Source organism: Brugia malayi (assembly GCF_000002995.4).
Source record: "Brugia malayi strain FR3 genome assembly, contig: Bm_013, whole genome shotgun sequence".
Taxonomy (NCBI): domain Eukaryota; kingdom Metazoa; phylum Nematoda; class Chromadorea; order Rhabditida; family Onchocercidae; genus Brugia; species Brugia malayi.
This window is the reverse complement of record NW_025062290.1, coordinates 42,993-67,981: the sequence shown is the minus strand read 5'-3', so window position 1 is coordinate 67,981 and position 24,989 is coordinate 42,993. Positions and strand designations below refer to the sequence as shown.

The following is a 24,989-nucleotide window of genomic DNA, read 5'->3' as shown; positions in this document are numbered from 1 at the left end:
AGTTAACCAAAAAAAAACTCAAACAAAACATATGGATAAAAAAATCAAAATATTGTCCATCATAACCTGATAGTTATTAAACCAAACAAAAACTAACAAAACAAAAATAGATCCAAACATTAAAACAACACCAAACAATTTATTAGGTACAGAACGTAAAATAGTAAAAGCAAATAAAAAATATCATTCAGGAACTACATGAGCTGGTCTAGCTATTGAGTCAGATTCAACAAAAATCATTGGATCACTCAAATTAAAAGAAAAATACAAACTAAATAAAACTAAAAAAAAATATCAAAACCATCCTTGAACCAAAAACTAGGAAAAAAATGAATCTTATCGTAATCACCGTGACAATATAACCTAGAACTAGACCCGGTGAAATGTAAAAAAAATAAATGAAAAACAACCAAAACCAACAATAATCAAGGAAAAATAAAATGAATAGAATAAAAAAATTTCAAAGTATTTTCGCAAACACTGAATCTTCCTCAAATTCACCATACTATATACTTACCTAAATAAGGTACAGAAGTTATCAGACTAGTAATAACAACCGCTGCTCAATATCTTATTTGACCCCAAATTAAAACATACCCAGTAAATGCAATGCCTATTAAAACTAAATACATAGCGATACCACTAATTCAAACACTAGAGAGGCGGTAGCTACTATTAATTAATCCCTTAAAAATATGTAAATAAATAAATAAAAAAAATATAGAAGCACCGTTAGAGTGCATGATACGAACAAGCCAACCCAAATTAACTTCAAATATAATATACTGAACTCTACTAAAAGCATCACCAGCTGTATAGTAAAAAGTTAAAAAAAAACCAGTAATAATTTGGGATATTAACATAATACCCAACATACTCCCAAAATTTCATATATAACTTAAACTAAAACTAGCAGGAAGAAAAATTAAAGAATTTAAAAAACCAACTAAAATTTTGGAAAAAATCTTCTAATCCAAAAAAAGAAATTTTAATTTAAACTAAATCCAAAAAAAAAAATATTATTCTAGCTGAGCCGTAATCAGATATAGTAAAATCTATTTAATATTTTACAAACCACGTATAAACCTATCACAACCCAAATTAAATCTAATTAAACTTAATAAAATAAATAAAATCAAAACCACCCAAAAAACATAATAAAAATTAAAATCATAGCAAATACTTAAAAAATCATAATCAAAATTAAAAAAAAAAAAATCATAATCAAAAAAAATAAAAAACAAAAAACAAAAAAAAATAAAAACAACAAAAAAATAGCCATAATTATAATAATAATTACAGCCAGAAATACTACAAAAATAAGTTAACAAAGAAAAAATACCACTCAAAAAAATCAATACAATAAAATAAGAATATCACACATGAACACCCAAAGAAATATAACAACTTATAAATAAAATACCTAAACATATCATGATGCAACTTTTCATAGGATCCCAATCTAAAAAACTTAAGCAAAAAAATAAAATAGATAAAAAAAAACTAAAATAAAAAAAATATAACAAAAAAGTCAAAAAATCCAAAATAAAAAATTCTATAACTTTAAAAAATAGAATAAAATCTTTAGTTTTGAAAACTAAAAGTTTAAAAATTTAACCTAAATCTACAACTACTTACTATAATAACCATAACCAACACGACGGTATCTATAACTAGGGGTATTCTTACAAAAAACCTTTCAACATAGACCATAACCTAAAATATCTTCCAAAAAAGAATCAGGTAGAGGAGGGACATTAGAGACATAAGAAGGACTATGACCATTATAGAAAGAAATACCTAAAAAACGAGAAAAAAAAATAGAATCAATCATCAAATAATTAAATAATATAAAGCCAATAAAAGTAATAACAGAACCTAAAGAAGAAAAAACTTGAAACATAGAATAGCAATCAGGATAATCTAAAACCTTACGAGGTATTCCCTGTATGCCAGCAAAATGCATAGGAAAAAAAGTCATATTAGTACCAATAAAAAAACAAAAAAAAATAGCAATCATCAACAAACCATCGAAAGAGACACCATACATATAAGGCAACCATAAACAAAATCCACAAAAAATACCATAAACAGCTCCCAAACTTAAAGTGTAATGAAAATGAGCTACAACATAATAAGTATCATGTAACACCACATCTAAGCTAGCCGCTCTCAAAATAATTCCACTTAAACCACCAACAGTAAAAAGAAAAATAAAACTATAAGTTCAGCATCATAACGGCTGCATTTTTTGGTTTGAACCAAAAAAAGTACCCAACCAATTAAAAATTTTCACAGCTCTAGGAATAGCAATAATTATAGTGGCAGCTCTAAAATAAGTACGAGTATCAATATCCAAACCAGCTGTATACATATGGTGACCTCAAACAGATGTACCTAGAACAGCAATTCAAATAGAAGCAAAAGTCATACTAGTTTGACCAAATAAACGATCCTTGTCAGTTAGAAACAAAACAGCCTCACTAATAATACCAAAGACAGGTAAAATAATAACATAAACTTCTGGGTGCCCAAAAAACCAAAATAAATGCTGATACAATAATGGATTACCACCATTTTTAGTATCATAAAAAGAAGTATTAAAATTACGATCAAACAGTAAAAACAACAAAGAACCTGCCAAAACTGGAACAGATAACACCAGCAAAAAAGAAGTCAAATAAGAAGTCCAAACAAATATACTTGCCTGATCTAAAGTGACAGCAACAGAACGCATATTTTGAGTAGTAACTATAAAATTAATAGCACCAAACAAAGAACCAATCCCTACAGTATGCAACCCCAAAATTATAACATCTAAAGAAACTTCTGGCTGACCCTCTACTCTTAAAGGAGGATAAAAAGTTCAACTACTTCCTGGTCCACCACCAATAAAAAAAGACTGATAAACCATCAACAAAGCCACAAAAGTAAACCAAAAAGATAAAGCATTTACCCGAGGAAAAGCCATCTCTGGAGCACCAAGTATAACAGGTAATATTCAATTACCAAAACCGCCGATCAAAATAGGCATCACTATAAAAAAAATCATTAAAACCCCATGCATAGTTAAAACAGAATTATATACTTGACCACTACCAAAAAACAAATAACCACCAGGCCTAGAGAGCTCAAAACGAATAATTATAGATAATAAAGATCCACCTAAGCCTGCCCAGTAACCTAAAACAATATAATAAGTACCAATAGTCTTATGATTAACAGTATTAATAATCCTCTGCTTTAATACATTACCAAAAGTCATACCACAAAAAATATTCATATTAAATAACAAAAATAAACCAAAAAAAATTATAAACCATAAAAATTAAAGGTAAACAAACAACAGCCCGGCTATCACAAACATACCTAACTTTATTGCCTACCATAAAACAAACCATAACATAAATAGAATAATAAAACGAAACTAAATAATAAATAAAAAGAAAAAAAACACTAAAATAAAAAACAGAACTAAACCAATTTAATATTAAATACTCAGAAAAAAAAGAAATAGAACTAGGAAAACCAAAATTAGAAATCATAGTTAAACAAAAAATCAAACAAAACAACAAATTAATACTAAAATAACCTCGCAAATAATAAACTAATCGACTTCTAGCAATATGATAAAACTCACCAATAAAATAAAATATCAAAACAGAAGTATATCCATGAGATAATATCATAATTAAAGCTATAGACTTGCCGTAATACAATATACTAATCTCAGATAATAAAACAAATCCTATATGACAAATAGAAGAATAAGCAGCCAAAGACTTACAATCACTTTGAAAAATACAAATAAAAGAACAAAAAACTATCCCAATTAAAGAAAAAAAAACTAATAATTCAAAACCAAAAAAATTCAAAGATTTCCTAATACGGTAAATACCGGCTCCACCTAATTTCAATATCACTCCAGCTAAAACTATACTAGTTCTAGTGGGAGATTCAACATGAACCTTAGGTAATCAAGCATGCAAAAAATATACAGGAAATTTAACCAAAAAACATAAACTTAACAAAAAAACCAACTCAAAAGATATAAAAAAATCATAATAAACAAAATTAAAAAAATTAAAAACATGGCTAAAAAAAAACAAAAATGGTATACCAAAAAATAAGGTATAAAATACCAAATAATAACAAGCCCTGATCTTCTCAACCTGACGACCATAACCTAATAAACAAAATAAAACAGGCAGCATAGTTAATTCGTAAAAAATATATAAAATCAAAAAACTTCCAGAAAAAAAAAAACAAACACTAAAAAAAACAATAAGACAACTATAAAAAACTAAGCCACCCAAAACCTCAGAAACACAAATAAAACCTAAAATAAATACACTCATAAAAGATAAGAAAACAAAATTAAAAGAATCAAAAAAAAAAAAACAACCACACCAAGAATAATCAAAAAAACCTAATAAAACAAAAATAGAAAAAAAAACAAAAAACAAAAAAGGACTAAAAAAAAATAACAAAACAATAAAAAAAAACAAATACAAACTGAAATCAATCTTCTAATTACAAGTTAGAAATTTTAACAAAAATTAAACTAAAACAGCAAAAAACAGATAACAAACCAATACAAAACAATAAATAAAAAAAATAATCATAATATTTCAAACCAAAATTGAAACCAATCATAGAGACACAAAAAAACAAATAACTAACACCCAAAGATATTAAACACATAAATAACAACAAAAAAAAATAAAAAAACCCAACCATACTAGAAGTGCCAAACAATAACAAAACCTTCAAAAAAAAAGTTAAACTCAAAGGAACATTAAAAAAAATCATCAACATCTCTAAACTAATAAAATTAATACCACTATTATAAATATAAGAAATAATTAAAAACATAACAAAATAATAAAAAAAAAACAAAACAAAAACCTCATTAAAAGAAAATATCCCCAGCAATAACAATCAATTAAAAGACTCAGTAGAACCAATAACAACTATATCCAAAAAATTACGTAACAAAAAAAAATGAACATAACAAAAAATCATACCAAAAAACAAAAATAAAAAAAAAAAATCCCTACAAAAATTCAATAAAACTACAAAATAAGGTAATTTCTGCAAAGTTAAAAACCATAAAATAGATCAACCCTTTAAATTTGACAAAACACTAAACAATCAAAAATGAAAAGGAGCAGATCCAGACTTCAATATAAGAAAAAAAAACTGAAATTTCCAACTATCAAAAACCAAAAAATAATAACCACAAACCTCCTGAATAACATAATAATTAACTAAACAAGAAGTTCTACCACCACCAATTGTTAAAAAAACAAAAACAAAAGTGCAGATAACAAAAACTCTCCATCAAACAATATAGTCCAACACACAAAAATTAATAAAACTTAAAAACAACATAAAAAAAAAAACAAAAAATAATAAAAATAGACGAGTAAAACCCAAAAATAGTTTAGAAGACTAAATAAAATCTATCTATAATATATAATCTTTTAATCGAAAATTAAAAATAATAACAAAATTATACTAATATTACAAAAATAACTAAAAAAACAAAAAAGATACCATAAAAAAAAAAACTAATAAAACAGCAACATGATAAAACCCACGAAACAAAGAAAAAAAAAAAAAAGAAAACAAACGAAACAATCCCACAAAAAAATAATTAAAACCTAAAATAAAAACATCAAAATAAAAAAAATTAGGAACAAATTTATAAATAAAAAAAGAATAAGAATCTATAAAATACTTATTAACAAATTCAATAACAACATAACGAAAAACATAATTAAAAAAACAATAAATAAAAAACAAATAAAAAAAACCCACCAAAAACTCAAAACGATTAAAAACAAAAACCAAACCTATCATACCAGAAATTCATCAAAAAGTAAAAACAACAGAAAAAAAAACCAGCAAAAAACAAGAATAATAAAACAACTTACTAGAAAAACCAACATAGTCAAAAAAAGAACACCCTACACGAAACAAATATATCATACGATAACAATAACAAAAAGTTAAAAAAACACCAAAAAAATAAAAGAAAACCAAAAAAAAATTGAAAGAACTATAATAAAAACGAGACATAAAATACTCCTTACTACAACAACCACTAGTGAAAAGTAGGCCACATAAACAAACTACAGACACAAAAACCTGCAATTGAACTAAAATCGGAGCACAAATACCTAAATAAGAATAACCACGGTAATCCTGGTTACCACAATTAATATAGATCAAATACCCAATTTGCATAAATAATAAACTCTTAAAAAAAGAATGCCTAATTATATGAATAAAAGAAATATAATGTAACCCGCTACCAATAGCCAAAAAACAAAAACCAATTTGAGACATAGTGCTCAAAGCAACAACCTTCTTTGCATCCTGCTCAACCAGTGCGCATAATCCAGAAAAAACTATAGTAAAAAACCCGACATAAAAAACAAAAGTCAAAACATCAGAATTTAAACAAACATAAAAATAACAATCCATCAACATAACGCCGGCAGTAACCAAAGTGCTACTATGAACTAAACAACTAACAGGAGTAGGGGCAGCTATGGCCTTAGGCAACCAACTGCCAAAAGGATATTGTCCACCCTTAACAAAAGCAGAAATAAATAACATAAAAACTAATAAAGAACTAAAAAACTGATAAGAAAAAACACCAACAGAAAAAAAAATAAAACCATTAAAAAATAAAAAAATACAAAAATCCCCAATACGATTAGTAAAAACAGTACTTATAGATCTACTACGAGAAACTACATTATTATAAAACAAAACCAAAAAAAAACTACTAACACCCAAAAAATCCCAAAAAATTAAAACTAAAATAATACTACCTCTAAAAACAATCAATCCACCTATTCTTAAAACAAACAAAAATAAAAAAAAAAAAAAATAAAACAAACGAGAAGCACCCTGCATATAAAAAGAACCATATACAAAAACTATAAAAGAAACCAACAACAAAACAAAAAAAAATAAACAAATTTCAAAATTATAAGTAAAAACAAAACTAAAAAAATCACTAAAACCACAAACATAAATTCACTTACCATAAGGAAGTAACAAAATTAAAAAAATTAAAAAAAAATAAAAAATAAGAATATACCAGACAAATAATAAAAAAAGCTTAAAAACCCTTTTATCGTAAATAAAAAATTCAAAAAATAAACTAAAAAGCTAAAAGACCAAGAAATGGATGAAAAAATGACACATTTGAGGAAGAAACGCAAGAAGGAATCACTAAAAATGATGATAGTTTTGCATATTTTTCCATTGCTATTAAAATTTCATTGTTTAATAGTCAAATATGTTTACTATTTCCTATTTACCTATCTATTATTCTTTTCTTTTTACACCATTAAATAATGCTAATAAAAAAAAAAAAGAGAAGAAACGAAAACAAATATTTGATGAATGTTTTTTCATATATTTGAAGTTAAAACTAATCATAAATGATAAGTAATCATAGATAATATAAATAAATGCTTCATATATGTAAAAAATTTCAATTAATTTACACAAAGAAAAAAAAAACTTTTAAAAAATGCTAATGTTGCATTAAAATCAAAAATAAAAAATTTGCAAAATTTTGTTACTTATTTTTAGTAAAATTGAAAAATTATTGATTGCTATTGATTAGTGCATTTCTATTAAAAGCTTTCAATGATTGATATGATCGAATAATGAAAATACCATTCGTTCAAATTTATGAATCAATCTCGATCATTGATGCATACAGTACTAATACATTAAATGTATTAGTGCATAAGCTTCAATGTTTATTACTCATCCATTTCAACTTTCCTGTTTTAATGCATTTTTACTTTCATAATTTCTGTAATAAAGAAAATAACGCAATTAAACAATAATAATAATATCAGTGATATAAAAGAATTTATTCTTTAACTGATTTGTTTCCATATTATCACATTATCATTATCATATTTCAATAAAATGTGAAAAGTTCACAAAAAATACATTTTAAAATACGGCGCAAATTACCGGAAGAAGTAAAACTGCAATGTTAGCAAAGTATTTAATGATAACAGTACAGTAATTAGTAACGAATTAAAAAAGAAAAAAAAAAACGAAATGAAATTCTGATGCTATATGATTATAGTTGTAAGATTCAATAAAATTTTGCTCAAAGTGAATTTTCAATTGATTAGATTTCTGAGAAAACAAACCGAGGAATAATTTCTAAAAAAAGAATGGATCGAATTTTTTGATAGTTTGCATGATAATAAAAATAAATTTATTATTTTAACTTTTAACATATATTCTACTTCTATGATCATCAATTTCATACTCAGATTCCTTTCATTTTGTCCCTTTTCAGTTATTAAATCATATCAATCAAATCTATCAAAAAAACATAATCAACGCACAACTTCCATACATAATTTGGGTATGAATTTCTTATGTTTCTTATGTTATCACAAACATTTAAATGAAATAAAATTTAATTGAAATGAATAATTTTTTGAATGAAAGTTTTTTTTTTTTTTTTTTTAAATCAATGAAATAATGAAAAACTAGTATAAATATCTATGGTCGAATCACTCGACAATAGATTTAATCATTAATAAATATTCAAGAAGATTATCTAACATTCCAAAAAGCTTTCTTTATCAAGGTAAAAATAAGTGTAATGTGTGACTTATAAAATTTCTTCCACTGTAGAATTTCTCCAATTCTACGTTATATTAACCATATTCATTTATTTTACCAAAATTTAAAACATTTTTAAACATCAAATAATAATTTCGTTTTTCTTAAAGTTAAAAGTAAGCGGTGATTCAAATCCTTCCATCATAATTAACACTGACTAATTTCGGTAATTGTTTTATTATTTGCGTTGCAGCACATAATATAACGCAAAAAATTCCATTTCTTAAATTCATATCGCTGATAAATTTTGTATCTCATTGTAAATCTTCGACCAAAATAGCAATCTGTGATCGCGTAGATCCATCCAATATTTCAGCAAGCCAACAGGACTCCAAAGTTATATGTTCCCGATAGGACTATTCATTAGATCTCAAACTATTAACAAAATATCCAGTTTCATAAGTTGAATTTCTATACAACATCAGGTTTGAATATTTGATAGAGCACGCGGACCCGAACAAGTTCTTGTGAATTATCACTCATTAATTATTATAATTTAAAGGAACTGTTTTACACAAGTTGACGCATATTTGTTTGATAAATTCCAACATAAATTCTTGAGAAGCAACTTAAAATCAAGCGAAAATACTAGAAAAAAATCATGAAAACATCTAGGTTTTCCTGAAAACTGCATGACTTCAAAAAAGATCTAGATTAATCTTAGATTTTAGGATGCTTAAGCTTGTGAAGATGCATTGAACGTTAATCATTTAATAACTGCAAGAAATTTTTTATAAAATTATTTAGCAAGAAATTTTCTACACGACAGTTACTTCATTGTTAAAAGCATTATGCAATGAATTTGGAAATTATGTCGTGTGGAACACATTCAGTTCCATCCAATAATCTTACATTGTTGTAACAGATATAATTCAAAGACAGTCTTCAAATCTTATTAAAATCATACACTCCTTATGACTTAATTCTAACAAAACAATTAGCAAGCCAAGAAAAATTCTTTTCTTAGTAATCACAAACTTTTTGCGATAAAACTTTGGTAGCATCATAAATTTACATTTCCCTGACCCTACTAAATGATTTGGTTATATGCCAATGAACCCTATATGCAATTTACAACCCAGTTCAGTGAAGAAATCTACATTATATTCAGAGTTCGATTTGGTTCTTCGATATTTCATAAAAACCAAAGCAGTAAAAAGCGATCATTGAATTACAATCACTAAATAACGAATAACGAAGAGAGATCATATATTCACTGTTTATTTGCTGTACCTCTGACATAAAAAACGATAATTGAATTTTACCACAATAAATGAATTCTACCAATCTTAAATTTTGCATTTAAGATTTCGACATAAAAATGATCCAGATGAGGTATATTATTAATACCCAATTTGAACAAATAACAAGAAAAAACCTTCTTCTATTATCAAGAAGCAAAAACTGTGTGCAACAAATTAGAATGATACAAATGAAGCGCAGTGTTTCAAATTGTTTTTTGAAAACCGCATCACAAAAAATTCTGAATTAACAGAATTGAAAAAACTTTTTAAAACTTTTTAATATAGCAGTTCTTCTTTCAAGATCACTCTTAAGATCTTCTGTATACCTATCGTAAAAACGATCCAACTTTTGACTGAATTTACGGTTCCTTCCACTAATATAATCAATTGGTGAATCTGGATCGAACATTCGCCGACGATGGTATTGATCGTGTTTCTTTTCTCTGAAGAATAAACAAGTATGGTCAAAATTGCGTCATCACTTAGTATGTGACGCTGGACAAATCGGTGACAAGTTAAATTTTTTTTAACTCATTTATATACTCATTTATATAACTGTTTAAAACTCATTTATATAACTGTTTACTACAAACTTAAGATTTCATAACATCATTACTCCACTGATAATATATACTACATTTATACATTTTTGAGAGCGTACAACTCATTCAAACTAAAAACGTCAATTGACAGATTAAGATTAAAAACAAACAAAAAAAAAAAAAAAAAATTCACTTTCTGTGCTTTGATTCTTCTGCTAGCCTATTTAAGAAGCATTGGTTGGATAATGAGTTCCATAAATGAGTGTGTCTACTCCAGGATAAAATTCGTTAGTACCACTAAAGTCTTAATGTTGTTTTTGAACAGAAAAATAAATGGTTAATTCCGCTTTTCATTCTTTAAAATAATACCTAAATATAACTACTCAAACAGTTTATTGATTCCATTATTTTGCTATTATAATCAATTCTCTCGCCATTTTTCAATGATAATTGGTACAAGAGATACAACCAAAAAACAGTGTTTAATCAAAATAATACTAAGAAAAAACACTTACATAACTTCTCTCATTTTTTCATAAGCTTTTATGTCAGGTTTAATATTTCCAGACAATCTTTGATACTGACGTAAAGTCATTGCTTCGTAATCTGGAATATTCATTTCAATAATCTTTAAATTTCAACAACCAGCTTAGCAAACAAAGACATATTAAGTTCCATGTCTTACAAATGTTAGAAAAAAATCATCGTTTATGAACTTCTTTGTAGATATTGCGAATCGGTCAGTAACTTTACTACCAATAAAAATTACAACTTCCCCATTCTAGGAAAAAAACCACCACAAAAGCCTCTGTCTGGCTTCTTCTTTCTCTTGATTGCCTTTTTGCGCGCGATCAAATCTGCCTGGGTTTTTAGAGCTTTTAACCTTCCATAATTTTCTCCCCGCTCCTCACCAGCCTGAAAAGAAATTTCTACAGCGAAACATTAATCGATAAGAAGGTAGCCAGGAGACATTATTAACAAGACCAACACTGTCAGTTACAAATTCTGACTAACTTCAGCAATAACTTCTCACATTTCTGGTGCAAACTCACGTGAAATGGAACGAATTAGCAAGAAATAGTGACTATGCTGTTTGGATTCCGATTAATTCTATAGCTTGCACATTTCGTTCCCTTACAGCTCATTAATATAGCGATATAATTGTTGTTATTAACAAAAACTGTTGTCTGGAGAGAGCAATCTAACCTTTTTCAACTCCATCTCCTTATGCTCCCATTTTTGACGTTTTCGTTTTAAATCGTAATTTTTCGGCAATTTGAGGTCCTCTTCCACTACTTATTGATTTTTTAATTTACAAGACTCCTGCTAAAAAATGAAACACTGATTTTTCTATTTTTTCTGGGAAACTTTAGGCAATCCGGTTATTTTACATTCATTTTGTTAAGGTTGGTTGGTCACTATTTGATAAAGTTCAATTGATATTCTGTTATTATAGCAAATACCAGTCTTCAACTTCCAATCTTCAACTTATGATGCAAAATTCTGAATTTCTCTTTGAGAGAATCTTTCGATGGAAGTTTCGAAACAGAAGCAAATGATTCCGCTAACGCTATCGAGATGACAAAATTCCTTAAACTACCGTATTTTATTCAACATCATCAACACTTAAACGATCTATCCCAAATTCGTCGCTAAAATTTTACGCAACTGAGACATAGCGTAATATCACAGAAACCATTTTACGCATTTCATCTACCACATACACATTCTTCTGGGAATGAAATCATCTTGCAGTGTTTGTAGTCAGAACGGTTCATCCTTACGAAACAATAGATAGAAGCAAATTATGAAATTAATGGGTCAGTGATAGTTAATGACTATAATAGTTGGCATATGATGACTCAGACCACCGTAAACCAACCCCAGATGACCTCCCCAGCGATATCCCCAAATCGACTAAACTCCCGGTTGCTCCCGATGTACACGGTCGATGTCAAAACGATGTACTTGTTGGCGGCTTGTCCATTAATCGATTGAGTGCTGTAGTGACGGAGAATGAAGTGCATTTTGTCTGCACCTCTCTCTCTCCGTTTCATATGTTATCATGCATAGTATCCATGCATATCTTTTTATGCCTGCACATGCGTTTATGTTTATATGTCTTATCGTGTTTGCATATTACTCTGTCTGCATTCTGAAAGGACGTAATGAATGATAGGACGGAGCATTTGCTGCGAGGAGAGCAGATAGAAAGCGGTTGGATCGTTGTCGTTGAGCTTCGGCTCGTTTTTTTTTTTGCATTTCTACCGGATTTGGACTTATCGGATTTGGAAAAAAAAAAAACGGTGGAGGATATACCACCTGCTAAACAGATTGATAGGTGTTGGTCGAGAACAAATTGATTAATTAAATAAATTGAAGTGAAGAAGAGTGAGAATCGTGTATAAGAGCTGAGATTAGTTCGCTGATTTCAGTAAAAATGGAAATTGAGGTACGACAAGACAACGGATTGTTTTACAAGGTTAGTATTTGATTTATTGATGAATTATGTTATGATGGAATGAGCAGTGATTAAGATCAGCTATGTTTTGTTAAAGATTCTCATATGATTAGCTGTAAGTGATATATAGTGAATTTAGAATGATAAAATTAATCGAGTTTTTTGCTGAAAAATACATTTTTAGCAAATAGCAAATTTTTTTTTCCATGCTTTTTGATGTTCACTTGGTTGTAGTTATCTTTTGGTGATTTGATACTTATTTGCGTTTATTTATTACTTCCTCTCATTATATTAAGCTACTCAATTTTTTATTATCATACCCTGTAGGAATTTCACATTGTCAGTAATTGACTGATGCCATCTATTAGCGAAGATGATGAATTAAGATGATTGTGATGAAGAAGGGATAGTGCTGGTCCTTTATTAATTGGTGTAAAGAAGATTTAGTGTCTTGATTTTAACAATAATTTAAATAACTCTAAGCTTTGGTTTTTTGCAGGCTTTCGTGAAATCTATCAAGACAGATACTGTCATTGTGAGTTATGGGAACGATGCGAAAATTGAGGAGGTTTAGTTCATTTTTGTTTATATATTCACTGGTGTTAAATGGCTGATTGTCTGCTGGATTTTAGAAATTGTTTTTTGTTGAAAAAGAAAATGATATTGAATTCCAATAAAATTTAGGTGAAATTTGATGATTGTCGCTTGCCACCACGTTCCGGAAAAGCTGAGACATTAAAAGTGGGTGATACTGTTGAAGCACTGATGAAACAGGAGGATGATGCTGTCTTCGGTTGGCAGATAGCCAAAATCAAAGAATTAAAGGTAAAAGTCTTGTTTTGCTTGTCTTGCTATCGCGAAATAAATTATTGGATTGTTCAAGTTTCCACTTGTTCGAACAAAAAACTAGAGCAATAATTGACAGAGATTTGTGCCAAATGATAGCTGACATGATTCGAACTCATCCACCAAAAATCTGATTATAAATGCTTGATTTCATCAAGGTTCATCACGATTATGCTGTATTTGTACATGTTGTTGAGCACACTGACAAGATGTGCGTATGGCTTCGTTAAATCAGTTTCAGCATTTTTAAATGATTCCTTGAAATTCCCCAGCGATGGTCGAGGATTTTTTTTTCCACCACTTGTGTATAATAATCTGTTTGAAACGAAATTTCAGTAGATTTTATTAGTTAGAATGTTTTTGGGACTGAGTTGTTTTTCTTCATACATAAACATATGATAATTTGTAGGGGGATTTAGCGGCAATTGAAAGCGTTGAAGGGCCGCACCATATGGATATTGTTTCACTAGAACATATACGTACGTTGCTGGTCAAATGTACTCCACTAAAAAAAAGTCAATTCAAACATGCTAAAATCACTGTACCTGAAGATCTCCGGGCATATTTCAAACGACCTGAGTCATATGCTGATTTCGCAGCCACTGTCAAAAGTGTATTTGTCGAATACGACGAGGAAAATGGAAATCTTCTTCTCTCCGTCAGTTGTTTTTATACATAACGGTCGTAGTAACAAAATTTTCTCATTAATAAGATTTTTTCAATAATATTTAGAAAGAATCATTTTCGATAAGTATCATGTTGTGCAAACTGATGGAGTATGGTTAGCAAATGATCGGGTAGATTTTTGTAACAGCGGAACCAGTGACTTTTAGAAGTTTACATTGTTTTTAGACATTTGAAGAGCAAGCAGTAAAACGTGCAACGATTCTTTCTGACATGTACTTCAAGGATTCTCGACAGAAGATGCAACTTTTGCAACGCCAAGAGGTTTATTTAAGAAGCTTCTCAATTTTTCTTCCTCTATTTACTAGTAGCTTTTTGGTGAGATTAAGTAAAGTTTGGTGTCACACACGTTTCAGTAATTCATGCATCATTTGTTAGTGCAAACAGCGTAAGTCATTCATGAAATCGTTAAAAAAGTGCTGATGATAATTTATTTGTTTATATTATGCATACGGAGAAGGGAAAGTAACAAAAAAGGACCTATTTTTCTTTTTTATGGTACATAAATTCAGGAAGCTGCTCGTTTGTTAGAGAACACATCAATGCATACGTCGGCTCATATGGAAGAATTTACGGTACCTTTCAACTTAATGGGTCTTGCGATAGGGTCACATGGAGCTAATATTCAAAGCGCACGAAACATTGATGGGGTCGAAGATATACAGCTCGTGGAAAATAACGATGGTCATACACCAGTACTTTTCAAGGTTAGCAATAACTTAAGCATCAAGTGGTTTATGACTTATATCAGTTTATAGCAATATTTGGATAGGCTATCTTTCGTGATATTAAATTATATCTATTAAGAAAATTCTGAAAAACTTGTAGGTATTTGCCCAAAATGCTGAAGCCGCAGCTGCAGCACGTTCACAATTGGAATATGCAGTGGAGTCGTTCGAGGTACCACGTGGAATGGTTGGCAAAGTGATCGGTAAATCGGGTAAAACGATTCAGGTGACTTCAGATTTCTACATAGAAAATAGTGTGTGAGCTCAGACTGTATTCGATATCATATTATGTTCATTGATTGTTTAGGATATCGTGGATAAATCAGGTGTTGTACGCGTGCAGATTGAAGGTGGTGATGATCAAAATCGAGTTGATGAGAATGTAAGATCGTTTTTGTTTTTTTTTTTTTTTATTTTATTCTTTCTAAATTAGAAAGTTTATCTGAATTTACTTTTATTTATTGTTCAAGTTAGTACTTTCATTTAGCCTGATGAACCAGTGCCATTTGTTTTTACGGGTACAAAAGACGCAATTTCCATGGCAAATCTGTTGATCGAATATCATTTGCGCCATTTGAAAGAAATGGAGGAAATGCGATTGAATGTAGATGAGATGCAACGACAACTCTATTCCAGGTCGACTCCTCCTCCCGCTGGAATAAATGGCAATGGGTAATTTAGAATTTGATGAAGCACAGCTGAAAAAATTTGATTGCAGCTTCTGATTAATTTAATTTAGGAATTTTTTTAATTTAGGATTGAGAATTTGCATATTTCAGTCTCAAATTTTGCAAACTTGTGTGAATGTTGGCAAAATTTGGTGTATTGCTTTTTCCTATTTATTATGTGAGTTGTGAAATTAAAGTTGTTTCAAACGGAGAATTTTTGCATGTAAATGGGATATTTGGGAGGTGAAACAGGTAAGAATGGAACTGGTTTATCTTGGCAACAAATTACAGAACAATAAGCATAATTTTTTGCCTCTGTGAGGGATGCTCTTTACTTGACTTCAAATTAATTCTGTTATCTACTTGGCAAAAAAAAATTCAATGTCATTTCTTTTAGCTATCGTTTTGAACGCGCTGGCTATGAAGGGGGAAATTTTGGAGGTGGACGTGGTGCGCCTTACAGAGGACGTGGACGCGGTGGTTCTTTTCGTAGTGGCTTTCGTCAAAATAGGGGTATATTTTACAAACATTTTCTGAGTTTCCTAAGGAATGGGATGCATGATGGGATACTTTTGGGAATTCTCAATTTCTAAAATTTGTTCTTGATACTTAAAAACGTCTAACTGCAGGTGGTGGAGATCAGGATGATCGACGTCGTCCGTTGGATGATGAAAAAGGAGACGAAAAAGAAGAAAACGTAGAACGAGATGCTCGCCGTATTGGCTCTGGTCATATACGTGGTGGCCTTCGACGCGGAGGTTGTTTTATTGCACTTTGCAAAAATATATTCTAGACATTGTGTCTTATTTCAAGTCGAGCTATCACTGTGAGAAATAGAATGAACTTCGTAGATGAAGTCAGTTTAACTGTGAAACTAAGGATCATGCCGATTGTTTGGAAAGTGTTCAAAAGGCCTTGGTTATTGAGAATAGCGAAAGTGATCATAAGTATATAGTGTTGAAGTTTATCAGCTCCGGATTTTGTTTTAAATTAGTTTTCACGTTCTTCACTGACATTTCTTCACTAGCTTTAGATGATATAGATCTGGATTGCCAGAATCAGGAGTCGTTTTAATCAAACATGGCTAATATAATATATATATTTCAGGCAGGGGCCATCCAGGACAGGTAGTAAATGGAAGTGATTAAGACGTGCGTTAGAGTTATTATGATCAAATAATGGAACTTGTTTAAAGAATCAACCTCGAAATTTTAGTAAATGTAAGAGGAAGAAATTTTACCACTTATATCATTCATGTGCATTTTTTTTTTTTTTTTTTTGCTGTTTTAACTAGTTGTTATGCAATAAGTTTTATTGGTTGTTTTTTCTCTTTTTCGTAAATTTATCGCACTGGTTACCATCAGAACAAAGTCATTCTTTCCAAATTAAGACGTATTAGAGTTCCATTTGTATGTGTGTTTTTCGATTGTTTTGTTTGTTTTACAATTGCTATTTATAGTATTCCAAAGACAGTGTGTTTCATAGTTCAAGGAAATTGTGAAAAAAAATTAATCCTATTGCATTTTTGATGTAATATTCATTCCACTTACAGCAAATTCTTTTCTGATTAATTTTAAGAAACAATAATGTATTTTCCAGCTGCAAATTCTCTAGCATACAGTTGCTGTCATTTGATTTTAAAGCATTTTTTGCTTGCAGTGCTTTTTTGTGTTTTCGAGTTTGTTTTTTTCTTCATTACATGATTATTTTATTATTGCAATTATGCAGTATATGCAGATTCACGGTGATCTCTTTCTCACCACTCCTCGTATTCTTAAATCCGAAAAGTCTCTGGAATGTTCCAGAGCTTTCGCCAGTTTCCTAGTTGATTTTGCCTTAGTTGCCCAGCCGCATTTTAAAATAGCTTTCAATATAATCCAAATTAATCCAATTTCGAGAAATGTTTGATGGGATCGTTCTTTTCTTTTTGCTAATAAAATATGAAATAAAGTTCGTTCTTGTTGTATGGTCGATATTATTCATCGATAATGGAATTAAGTGAGCAGGCATGAATTGTCTCAACTGCACTCGAGCATTGTAGTGTCACGTTTCCCATAATTCCTTTCGACAATGGCTGCAAAGAAACTATTGTAATTGGACACATCAATTAGGACTGGGGAAATCGGTTGCAATCGTGGCAAAGTTTGGGGACGAGTTTTTACATTAGTAGCGGTAGTATAATGCCTTATAAAATGTTTTAATGTCAAGGGAGGCATGGTAAAATGAAAAGAAATACATGAATTTTCCATAAAGAACATGAAACAAATGTGAAATGAGTTAAAATACACAAATAAAACTCCATGTTGTACTAATAAGTTGTGATAACAAAAATAAGGTTTACAAATATCTGCAAAAGCTAAAGTTTAGAAAACAGTCGTTTAAATTATTATTAACTCACATGCAAGGATATTAACTCTTTCCTGCATTGTATTATCCAATAAAGGATTTAGTCAGCCATCCTGATTCAACCTTAGAAACTAAATGACATCAATTATTAACAAGAAATTTTTATAAGGTATGACAATGAGAAATTAAGCAAATTAATATAACGGAAGGAAGTAATAAACAACGCAAATGAGTTTCAAATCAAAATGGCAAGTCGGAAACAAAAAATTGTAAGCCCAGCAATTGAACAACAGAAAATATGGGAAAAGAGTCGAATTATTCTCAGCGGAATACTGAGAAGTATTCCAATGAAAATCGGTTAGTTTTATTATCCAAAATTCATTATATACCATTTACAGCTATCCATAAAGAAAACCTTACATGAAATATAGCTGGACATACAAAAGATAAACCAAGAATTTTCAAAAAAAAAAAAAAAAAAAAAAAGCAATTCAAGCTCTCTGGTGGCAACTATTATCCTTAAAAAATATTATCATTATTGTTGTTTAAAAAATATTATCACTACATGAAAAAAAATTGTTTTCACGAGAATGCAGATCTAACTAAATTTTATTGCAAACATTCCAAAAGAAAAGTAAAAAAAAATGGACTTTCACTATTTTTAAACAACAGAAAAAGACTCTATGTTACAACTTCTAATACCATCATACTTTAGAAGATGTATTCCTTTAAAAAAAAAAATGAAGAAAATAAGTTGCAGTGAATGCTTATGAGAAACACTGTCTTTCTGTTGCTGAGCGATAGCATGCACAGATCGCAGTGTGAGTCCTTCTGAATGTTCTTCTGCTTTCAGCACTGCTCGTGGCTCCATAATCTTCACCGACGATGAAGTTGTGTGTCCATTCCTAGGACCACTGATAGCAATCATTCATCGATGCATCACTACTATTCGATGAACTTAAACATTTCAAATAATCACTCACAAATTTTCCACAGAAGAAATATCACTATAACAGTATATGATCATCATTAAATACATCTCAAAAATTTTAAAAGTCCTAACCCGCACAACTACTGACTTTATCTACTACAGCTTTCCTCCTCAGTCTTTCTCATCAACATATTCTTGGAATAAACTAAAAAAGATACTGTTTCTTTGCAATAACTGCCTTCCAGAAATTTCAAAACATTGCGCTTTCTTGAACTATTCGGGAAAAACCGATGATCCTTGAGATGTAGAATTGAATGCATACAGTTTTCCATGATTTCTGGACCAGCACATAATTCATGGGTCTAAAAACAGTAGCAAGGGATAAAATCAATGCAGTACTAAAGATTTGTTTAACTTGAACCTATAATTCCGAAGCATTCAAAACTCAAACAACAATTATTTGAAAATAAATTCTAACAGTCACATTTCTTTATAGACTAATTATATAGAGGGAGTGCGTTCATTTAGGTTTTAATTTATACACCGCTAAATTATGAATAAACAGTCAAGATTATCTTGTCATTCTTTGCTAACCCTATAATCACAAATTTAAGAACAAAAAAAATTATCAGAAGTTATTTTTTTTATCCAACTTATCAGTTATTCAACTTATCAGAAAATTATTAAAAAATTATTTAATTATTAAATTTAATTATTAAATTATCCAACTTATCAGAAGTGAACTAATTCGCATTCCACGACAATAGAAAAAGGATGGCAATACTTCATCACTCTCCTCAATCACTGCAACTTCTTCCGCTTTGCGAAGATAACATGAAATCGATCAGAGTGTAGCTGATCAAACATAAATACCTAAAAATAAACTCCAGACAATTTTTTAAGAAAAATGTAGAAAAAATGTTCTTCTAATGATAGAAAGCTCCTTTAGTTTTTGAAATACTTTGATTTCGGATAAGAATGCAATATGCACCAAAAATCAATCGATTTATTACCGATATCTAACTATGAAAAATTATTCTCTCCAATGTGGACAATAAAAAGTGGTCAGACATTCTAATTCGTAGACATCCTTTTCCCACAACAACAATAAATGTCGTTTGCTATGTATTGACCTCCATACTATCAGCAAAAAATAACCAAGCCATATTTTCTACTAGATAAAATTTACCCACATAAAAACATTGCTTAGCATCCACTCAGACAAACTTGTGCAATTTTTCTATCAGGTGTTTCATATACAAATTTAATAGCTTTGCACATCTTTTCAGCTGTTGTCATTATTTATCGAAAGGAAGCGCAAAACATCACCATTTCATTAACTCATACCATTTCTCTACCAATACAATATCACTAGAAGACATTTTGATTACTTCATTAACTCATACCATTTCCCTACCAATATAACGATATCACTTGAAGACATTTTGGTTAATTCATAATCTCATACCATTTCTCTACAGATATAACATTATCACTAGAAGACATTTTGATTAATTCATTAACTCATACCATTTCTCTACAGATATAACAATATCACCGGTTTTATTAACTCATACCATTTCTCTGCAAATTTAACAATATCACTAGAAGACGTAATTGATCAATTTATTAACTCATACCATTTCTCCACAGATTCTAGAAGACATTTTTAATTCATTAACTCCTACCATTTCCCTACCGATATAACAATATCACTAGAAGACATTTTGGTTAATTCATTAACTCATACTATTTCTCTACCGATATAATAATATCATTAGAAGACATTTTGATTAATACATTAACTCATACCATTTCTCTACAGATAAAACAATAATTACTTCATTAACTCATTCCAATTATCTACAGATATAACAATATCACTAGAAGACGTAATTGATTAATTCATTAACTCATACCATTTCTCTGCAAATTTAATAATATCACTAGAAGACATTTTGATTAATTCATTAACTGTCGTGAAAGACGAAATATTTAAATTATTATAACCAAAACTAACAAGTTCCTCTTATCTAATTCCTAAATCTAATTTACATTTACAAAATTCTTCTCACACATGATGATTCAATTTCCGAATATTTTTACATTGTAATTCAGCTATGTCTCATACTAATTTATTTCCTCGTTTCACACACTAAAACTAATCTTGTTAACAATCTTCTTTGTTCATCCATGAGAAATTCTTCCATCTAATTTCCATTTGTTAAATCAGTCTTATATATAAACCAACCAATCCTTCTATAACCATCATTTGCTTTATGTTTTGGGTGGTATTGGGATGCGTCTAATACTTTATAATTTTGTATTATTTCACCATTTTTACATTATTGCATTTTATATAATTTACGCGTTTGTTAATCGGTGAGGCATCCGTATGATATGTATAAAGCGCTATTATTTGCTTCATGGATTTAATAAAGGTTTAATTATCCAAGTTTGAGGTTTCACGACACTGACATTGAAGGGAACTCTTTCAAAACGTTGCTGAGAATATGGTGAATAAACATAACAGTTTCAAACAATTTTCGATTCTTCTACTCAATGTTTTTTTTTTTTTTTTACTGTATGACATCTATTAATGCAAAATTCAATACAAATCACCAAGAGAATCATAATGATGTCAACGGGAAGATAAACCTTCTAAACGCAAAGAAATAATTATTAAAAAATCTTGAACTTTTGCTTCATTGGGTATGTATCAGTTAACTATTGGTAAAACGGAACATTCGCCGAGATATTATAGAGGATTCAGTTGAAGAAAAGATCGACGTCTTGAATAACTAATTACTTTTCATGAAACTAACAGTTTTTGTTACAATTCCTTAAATATCGGTAATGTACAATTAAGTAGATCTTAGATGCAAAAACTTTTTACTATAACATACTTTAATGCGATTTTCTTACGAATACTTTGCACACTTTAAGACATAAGCTCTTGATAACACATAATCTCTAAAACATTTCAGCATCAAAAATCAAACAAAAAACGATTCACAGTCGAGATCAGAACTGAAAGCTCTTTTTTCGTGATGGCGCACATTCGTAACTCGGCATATCGCATTCGACTTACTCCAGATAACAAAACATTCTTCGTGAAAGCCGGTGGTTTCTGTTGTAATTCTTTAAAATCGATAATCTAAAATTAAGAATCTTCATATTATTAATGGGAATGATTTTCATGTACTTTCATATACATGTTCAAGTATTTTCTTGAACAGCAATAGACTATTAAGTGAAAGAGTAAGGCTGACAAGACGAGTGATACCTGCAAACAATGATTCATTGTTTCGTAGGTTTTTTTTTTTTGGTAATATCCGGGATCTCCCAATATTGCAAGCATTCCCTTCTTAGTTTCTCTTGATCTCGATCAAGCTGACCAATATTCTGAGCAAAAATTCGATATTTATTCAGGCAACTTATTTGTCTTTTTATCATCCTGCAATGACGCCATATACATCACTTAGGTAAAGTTATTCTACAAATACGCATTTCAAAATTGCATTATTAATAATCAGTAATTATAAAACGAGAAAATTATTCGGATTCTTCATAAAACCTCCTTTTCGTAAGCACTACTGTCACAATCGAAATTTGAAGACATAAGAAATAAGTATTTCCAATTTTTGAAATTAGAAAGATAGAACATATACTTTTCTTTTTCAATTTCCAAGGGTTATACACTTATTCATTATTCCCTTACGGGATTCCAATAAAAGTTCAAAAGTAAGCGAGATCTTTCAATATAAAGAAAAAAGAGATATTAAAATTAATGATTTCAAAAATAAAATAAAATGATAAAATGCATCAGTTGTTCTCCAGACTAAAATGCTAGAAATTTTAATAAGCATTGATGTTAAAAAATAAACCTTTCATTATATTCCAATATATATGCCATAAAAATTTTATCCGAATAGATCATATTTTCAGAAACAACTTCTATTACATCTCGTACTTTAGTTTCCCAGAACAGATCCAATTCAGTATTAATTTTAATCATATATTTTTTCATTTCTGAGACGTAACATGCCAAAAGATTATCACAAACAATATATCTGCAAAAAAAAAAAAAAATTAATAAAAGCAAATTCGCGATGTTATTATTAATATATTACTCAAATACTTAAACAGATCAACAATACATTTTGCGTGATTCCAATATCAGTTTTTGGAAAAATATCCCGAAACTATTTGATTATTCCACAGAATTAGAACACCCATTATACCACCAAAACATAGCATCATGAGCAAATGTAAACTGTAAAACAAAGAAAAAAGCAACCTTTCCGAATTAGTTGGACAACTAGTGATATTCCTTCAAATACAATATATATCAAATAGATGAGGCCGATACTAAACTGTGTGAAAATGTCGAATAACTTACAAACAAATTTCCCACCACTTCCTGTATCATGGTTTTTCACACGCAGAACTGAGATTTTACATAAAAATCATATGTGTGAATACCGTAGGATTGTTTACAATTTAAAAAGGAGAGATGATTTATGATACTATGAAATTAGTTAGAAGTTTTCGCGAAATTATAATTCGCGACACTCCCAAAGGGGAAGAGAAATTGTTTTAAGAGGTAATTTTGAGAGAGTGATTTTGAGGTATATAATTAAATGTATGGAGTTTAATAGGTGGGATTTCTTCTTTAGTTAGAAATTGAGTGTGTGGTGCTTCTACAGGGAGAGTAATGATGGTAGTTTGATTTGAATTTCGTTTTGAAGTATTACAAAAGAGGGATTGAACTAATTTAAATTTACACTTAATAATAACTAAAATAGTTAATATTGTCACTATAATTATACAGATAAAAATCAATTTCCAATGTGTTATCACGTTTTCAAATTCTTCTTCTATCGGTAGAACAATTTCATTGAATTCCTTTTCCATTTGTTTGATAATTTCTTCTCCTTCTTCAGAGATTTCTTGCCAAAAGAGTTCATCCTTCATTTGATGTGGTATTGAATTAATTGTTTTTTGAGTTTGAGTTAGGATTTCCAATTCTGCATTAATTCTCTCAATTCCAAACTTACTTATTAAATCTCCTTTGAATTCGATATTTTCAATTGTTGATTGTTCTGATTTGCAAGGAGCCACCATCAAATTTCCGTTAATTCTTTTAGCTATCACATCGTTTCTTTGAAGTATTAGTTTCGTGGCAAGGGTAGGATTGCTGATTGATAGCCATTGGTCAAAAGTAATAAGTTATTTCTGTTTTGGCAACTTCTCTGCTGTGTTTCTTTGAGTTGTTGAAGGAATTCTTGTCTTAGTGAATCAGAAAGGTATTGAAGTTTTACATTTTCAGGATCGTATTTTCTATCTGGAGACTTTTCCATCATCAATAGTTTATTTGTTACTCTTCGTTTGAATTTTGTAATAGAGTTCGAGTCATCTTCAATGTCTAGTTCAATAACTATATCGCCCTGCATTAAAATTGGAGAGGTGAATCTACAATTTTTGGTGTTTAATACAGGGGGGTTTTATCAATTATAAGCGATGCTTGTATCTCATCGATGATGAAGTGGTTGTTATACTTTGTAGCCTTGAATCTTCCGATCTTTCGATATAAACAATGATTGGTCGTATCATTGCTATTCCATATGATAATGCTAGTATTCGTTATGCATTCACCCTTTTGTGTCGAACAGTCTTTTATATCTTCAAGGTTAGAGACTAACCCTCTTCCATCGTAGATGAGAATTTCTCCTTGAGTTAATATGAAGTTTGAAGTTGATTGACAGTTAACTCCTAACCATCCATAGGAGTATTGTATTTCCTTATTCGTTATCCATTGATTAGGAGAAGATTGAATCAGTCCAATTCCGTTCAT

The 24,989-nt window shown here is 29.5% G+C and overlaps 5 protein-coding genes across 6 annotated transcripts; 1 reads left to right on the top strand and 4 right to left on the bottom strand.

The window, feature by feature from the left end:
• Nucleotides 1-1,699: 1,699 nt before the first annotated feature.
• Bma-ctc-1.2 (Uncharacterized protein) lies at nucleotides 1,700-3,265 on the bottom strand (the record flags this gene model as incomplete). The annotated part of the gene is made up of 6 exons (XM_043082834.1): nucleotides 1,700-2,219; nucleotides 2,280-2,382; nucleotides 2,443-2,751; nucleotides 2,792-2,833; nucleotides 2,875-2,973; nucleotides 3,010-3,265. 6 exons carry the CDS (start codon nucleotides 3,263-3,265, stop codon nucleotides 1,700-1,702), a joined length of 1,329 nt encoding a protein of 442 aa, XP_042938768.1.
• A 19-nt stretch (nucleotides 3,266-3,284) lies between these two features.
• Bma-nduo-4 (Uncharacterized protein) lies at nucleotides 3,285-3,845 on the bottom strand (the record flags this gene model as incomplete). Its single annotated transcript, XM_043082833.1, has 1 exon — nucleotides 3,285-3,845. A coding segment is annotated over one exon (561 nt), but the record flags the coding sequence as incomplete, so codon positions are not given.
• A 6,325-nt stretch (nucleotides 3,846-10,170) lies between these two features.
• On the bottom strand, nucleotides 10,171-11,689 carry Bma-syf-2.1 (Uncharacterized protein; the record flags this gene model as incomplete). The annotated part of the gene is made up of 4 exons (XM_001892933.2): nucleotides 10,171-10,369; nucleotides 10,984-11,074; nucleotides 11,266-11,383; nucleotides 11,675-11,689. 4 exons carry the CDS (start codon nucleotides 11,687-11,689, stop codon nucleotides 10,171-10,173), a joined length of 423 nt encoding a protein of 140 aa, XP_001892968.2.
• Nucleotides 11,690-12,636: 947 nt separating this feature from the next.
• Nucleotides 12,637-17,003, top strand: Bm8969 (KH domain containing protein; the record flags this gene model as incomplete). Of its 2 annotated transcripts, XM_001892931.1 has the most annotated exons (13): nucleotides 12,637-12,811; nucleotides 12,904-12,950; nucleotides 13,429-13,497; nucleotides 13,614-13,754; nucleotides 14,185-14,433; nucleotides 14,628-14,723; nucleotides 14,972-15,166; nucleotides 15,288-15,413; nucleotides 15,495-15,569; nucleotides 15,675-15,859; nucleotides 16,253-16,368; nucleotides 16,485-16,613; nucleotides 16,963-17,003. In XM_001892931.1, 13 exons carry the CDS (start codon nucleotides 12,637-12,639, stop codon nucleotides 17,001-17,003), a joined length of 1,644 nt encoding a protein of 547 aa, XP_001892966.1. The 2 variants fall into 2 exon arrangements, with proteins under 2 accessions (XP_001892966.1, XP_042938766.1); XM_043082832.1 differs by lacking the exon at nucleotides 12,637-12,811 and having other exon boundaries at nucleotides 12,909-12,950.
• Nucleotides 17,004-22,121: 5,118 nt separating this feature from the next.
• Nucleotides 22,122-22,493, bottom strand: Bm17127 (Uncharacterized protein; the record flags this gene model as incomplete). The annotated part of the gene is made up of 2 exons (XM_001892930.1): nucleotides 22,122-22,289; nucleotides 22,419-22,493. 2 exons carry the CDS (start codon nucleotides 22,491-22,493, stop codon nucleotides 22,122-22,124), a joined length of 243 nt encoding a protein of 80 aa, XP_001892965.1.
• Between the last annotated feature and the right edge of the window lie 2,496 nt (nucleotides 22,494-24,989).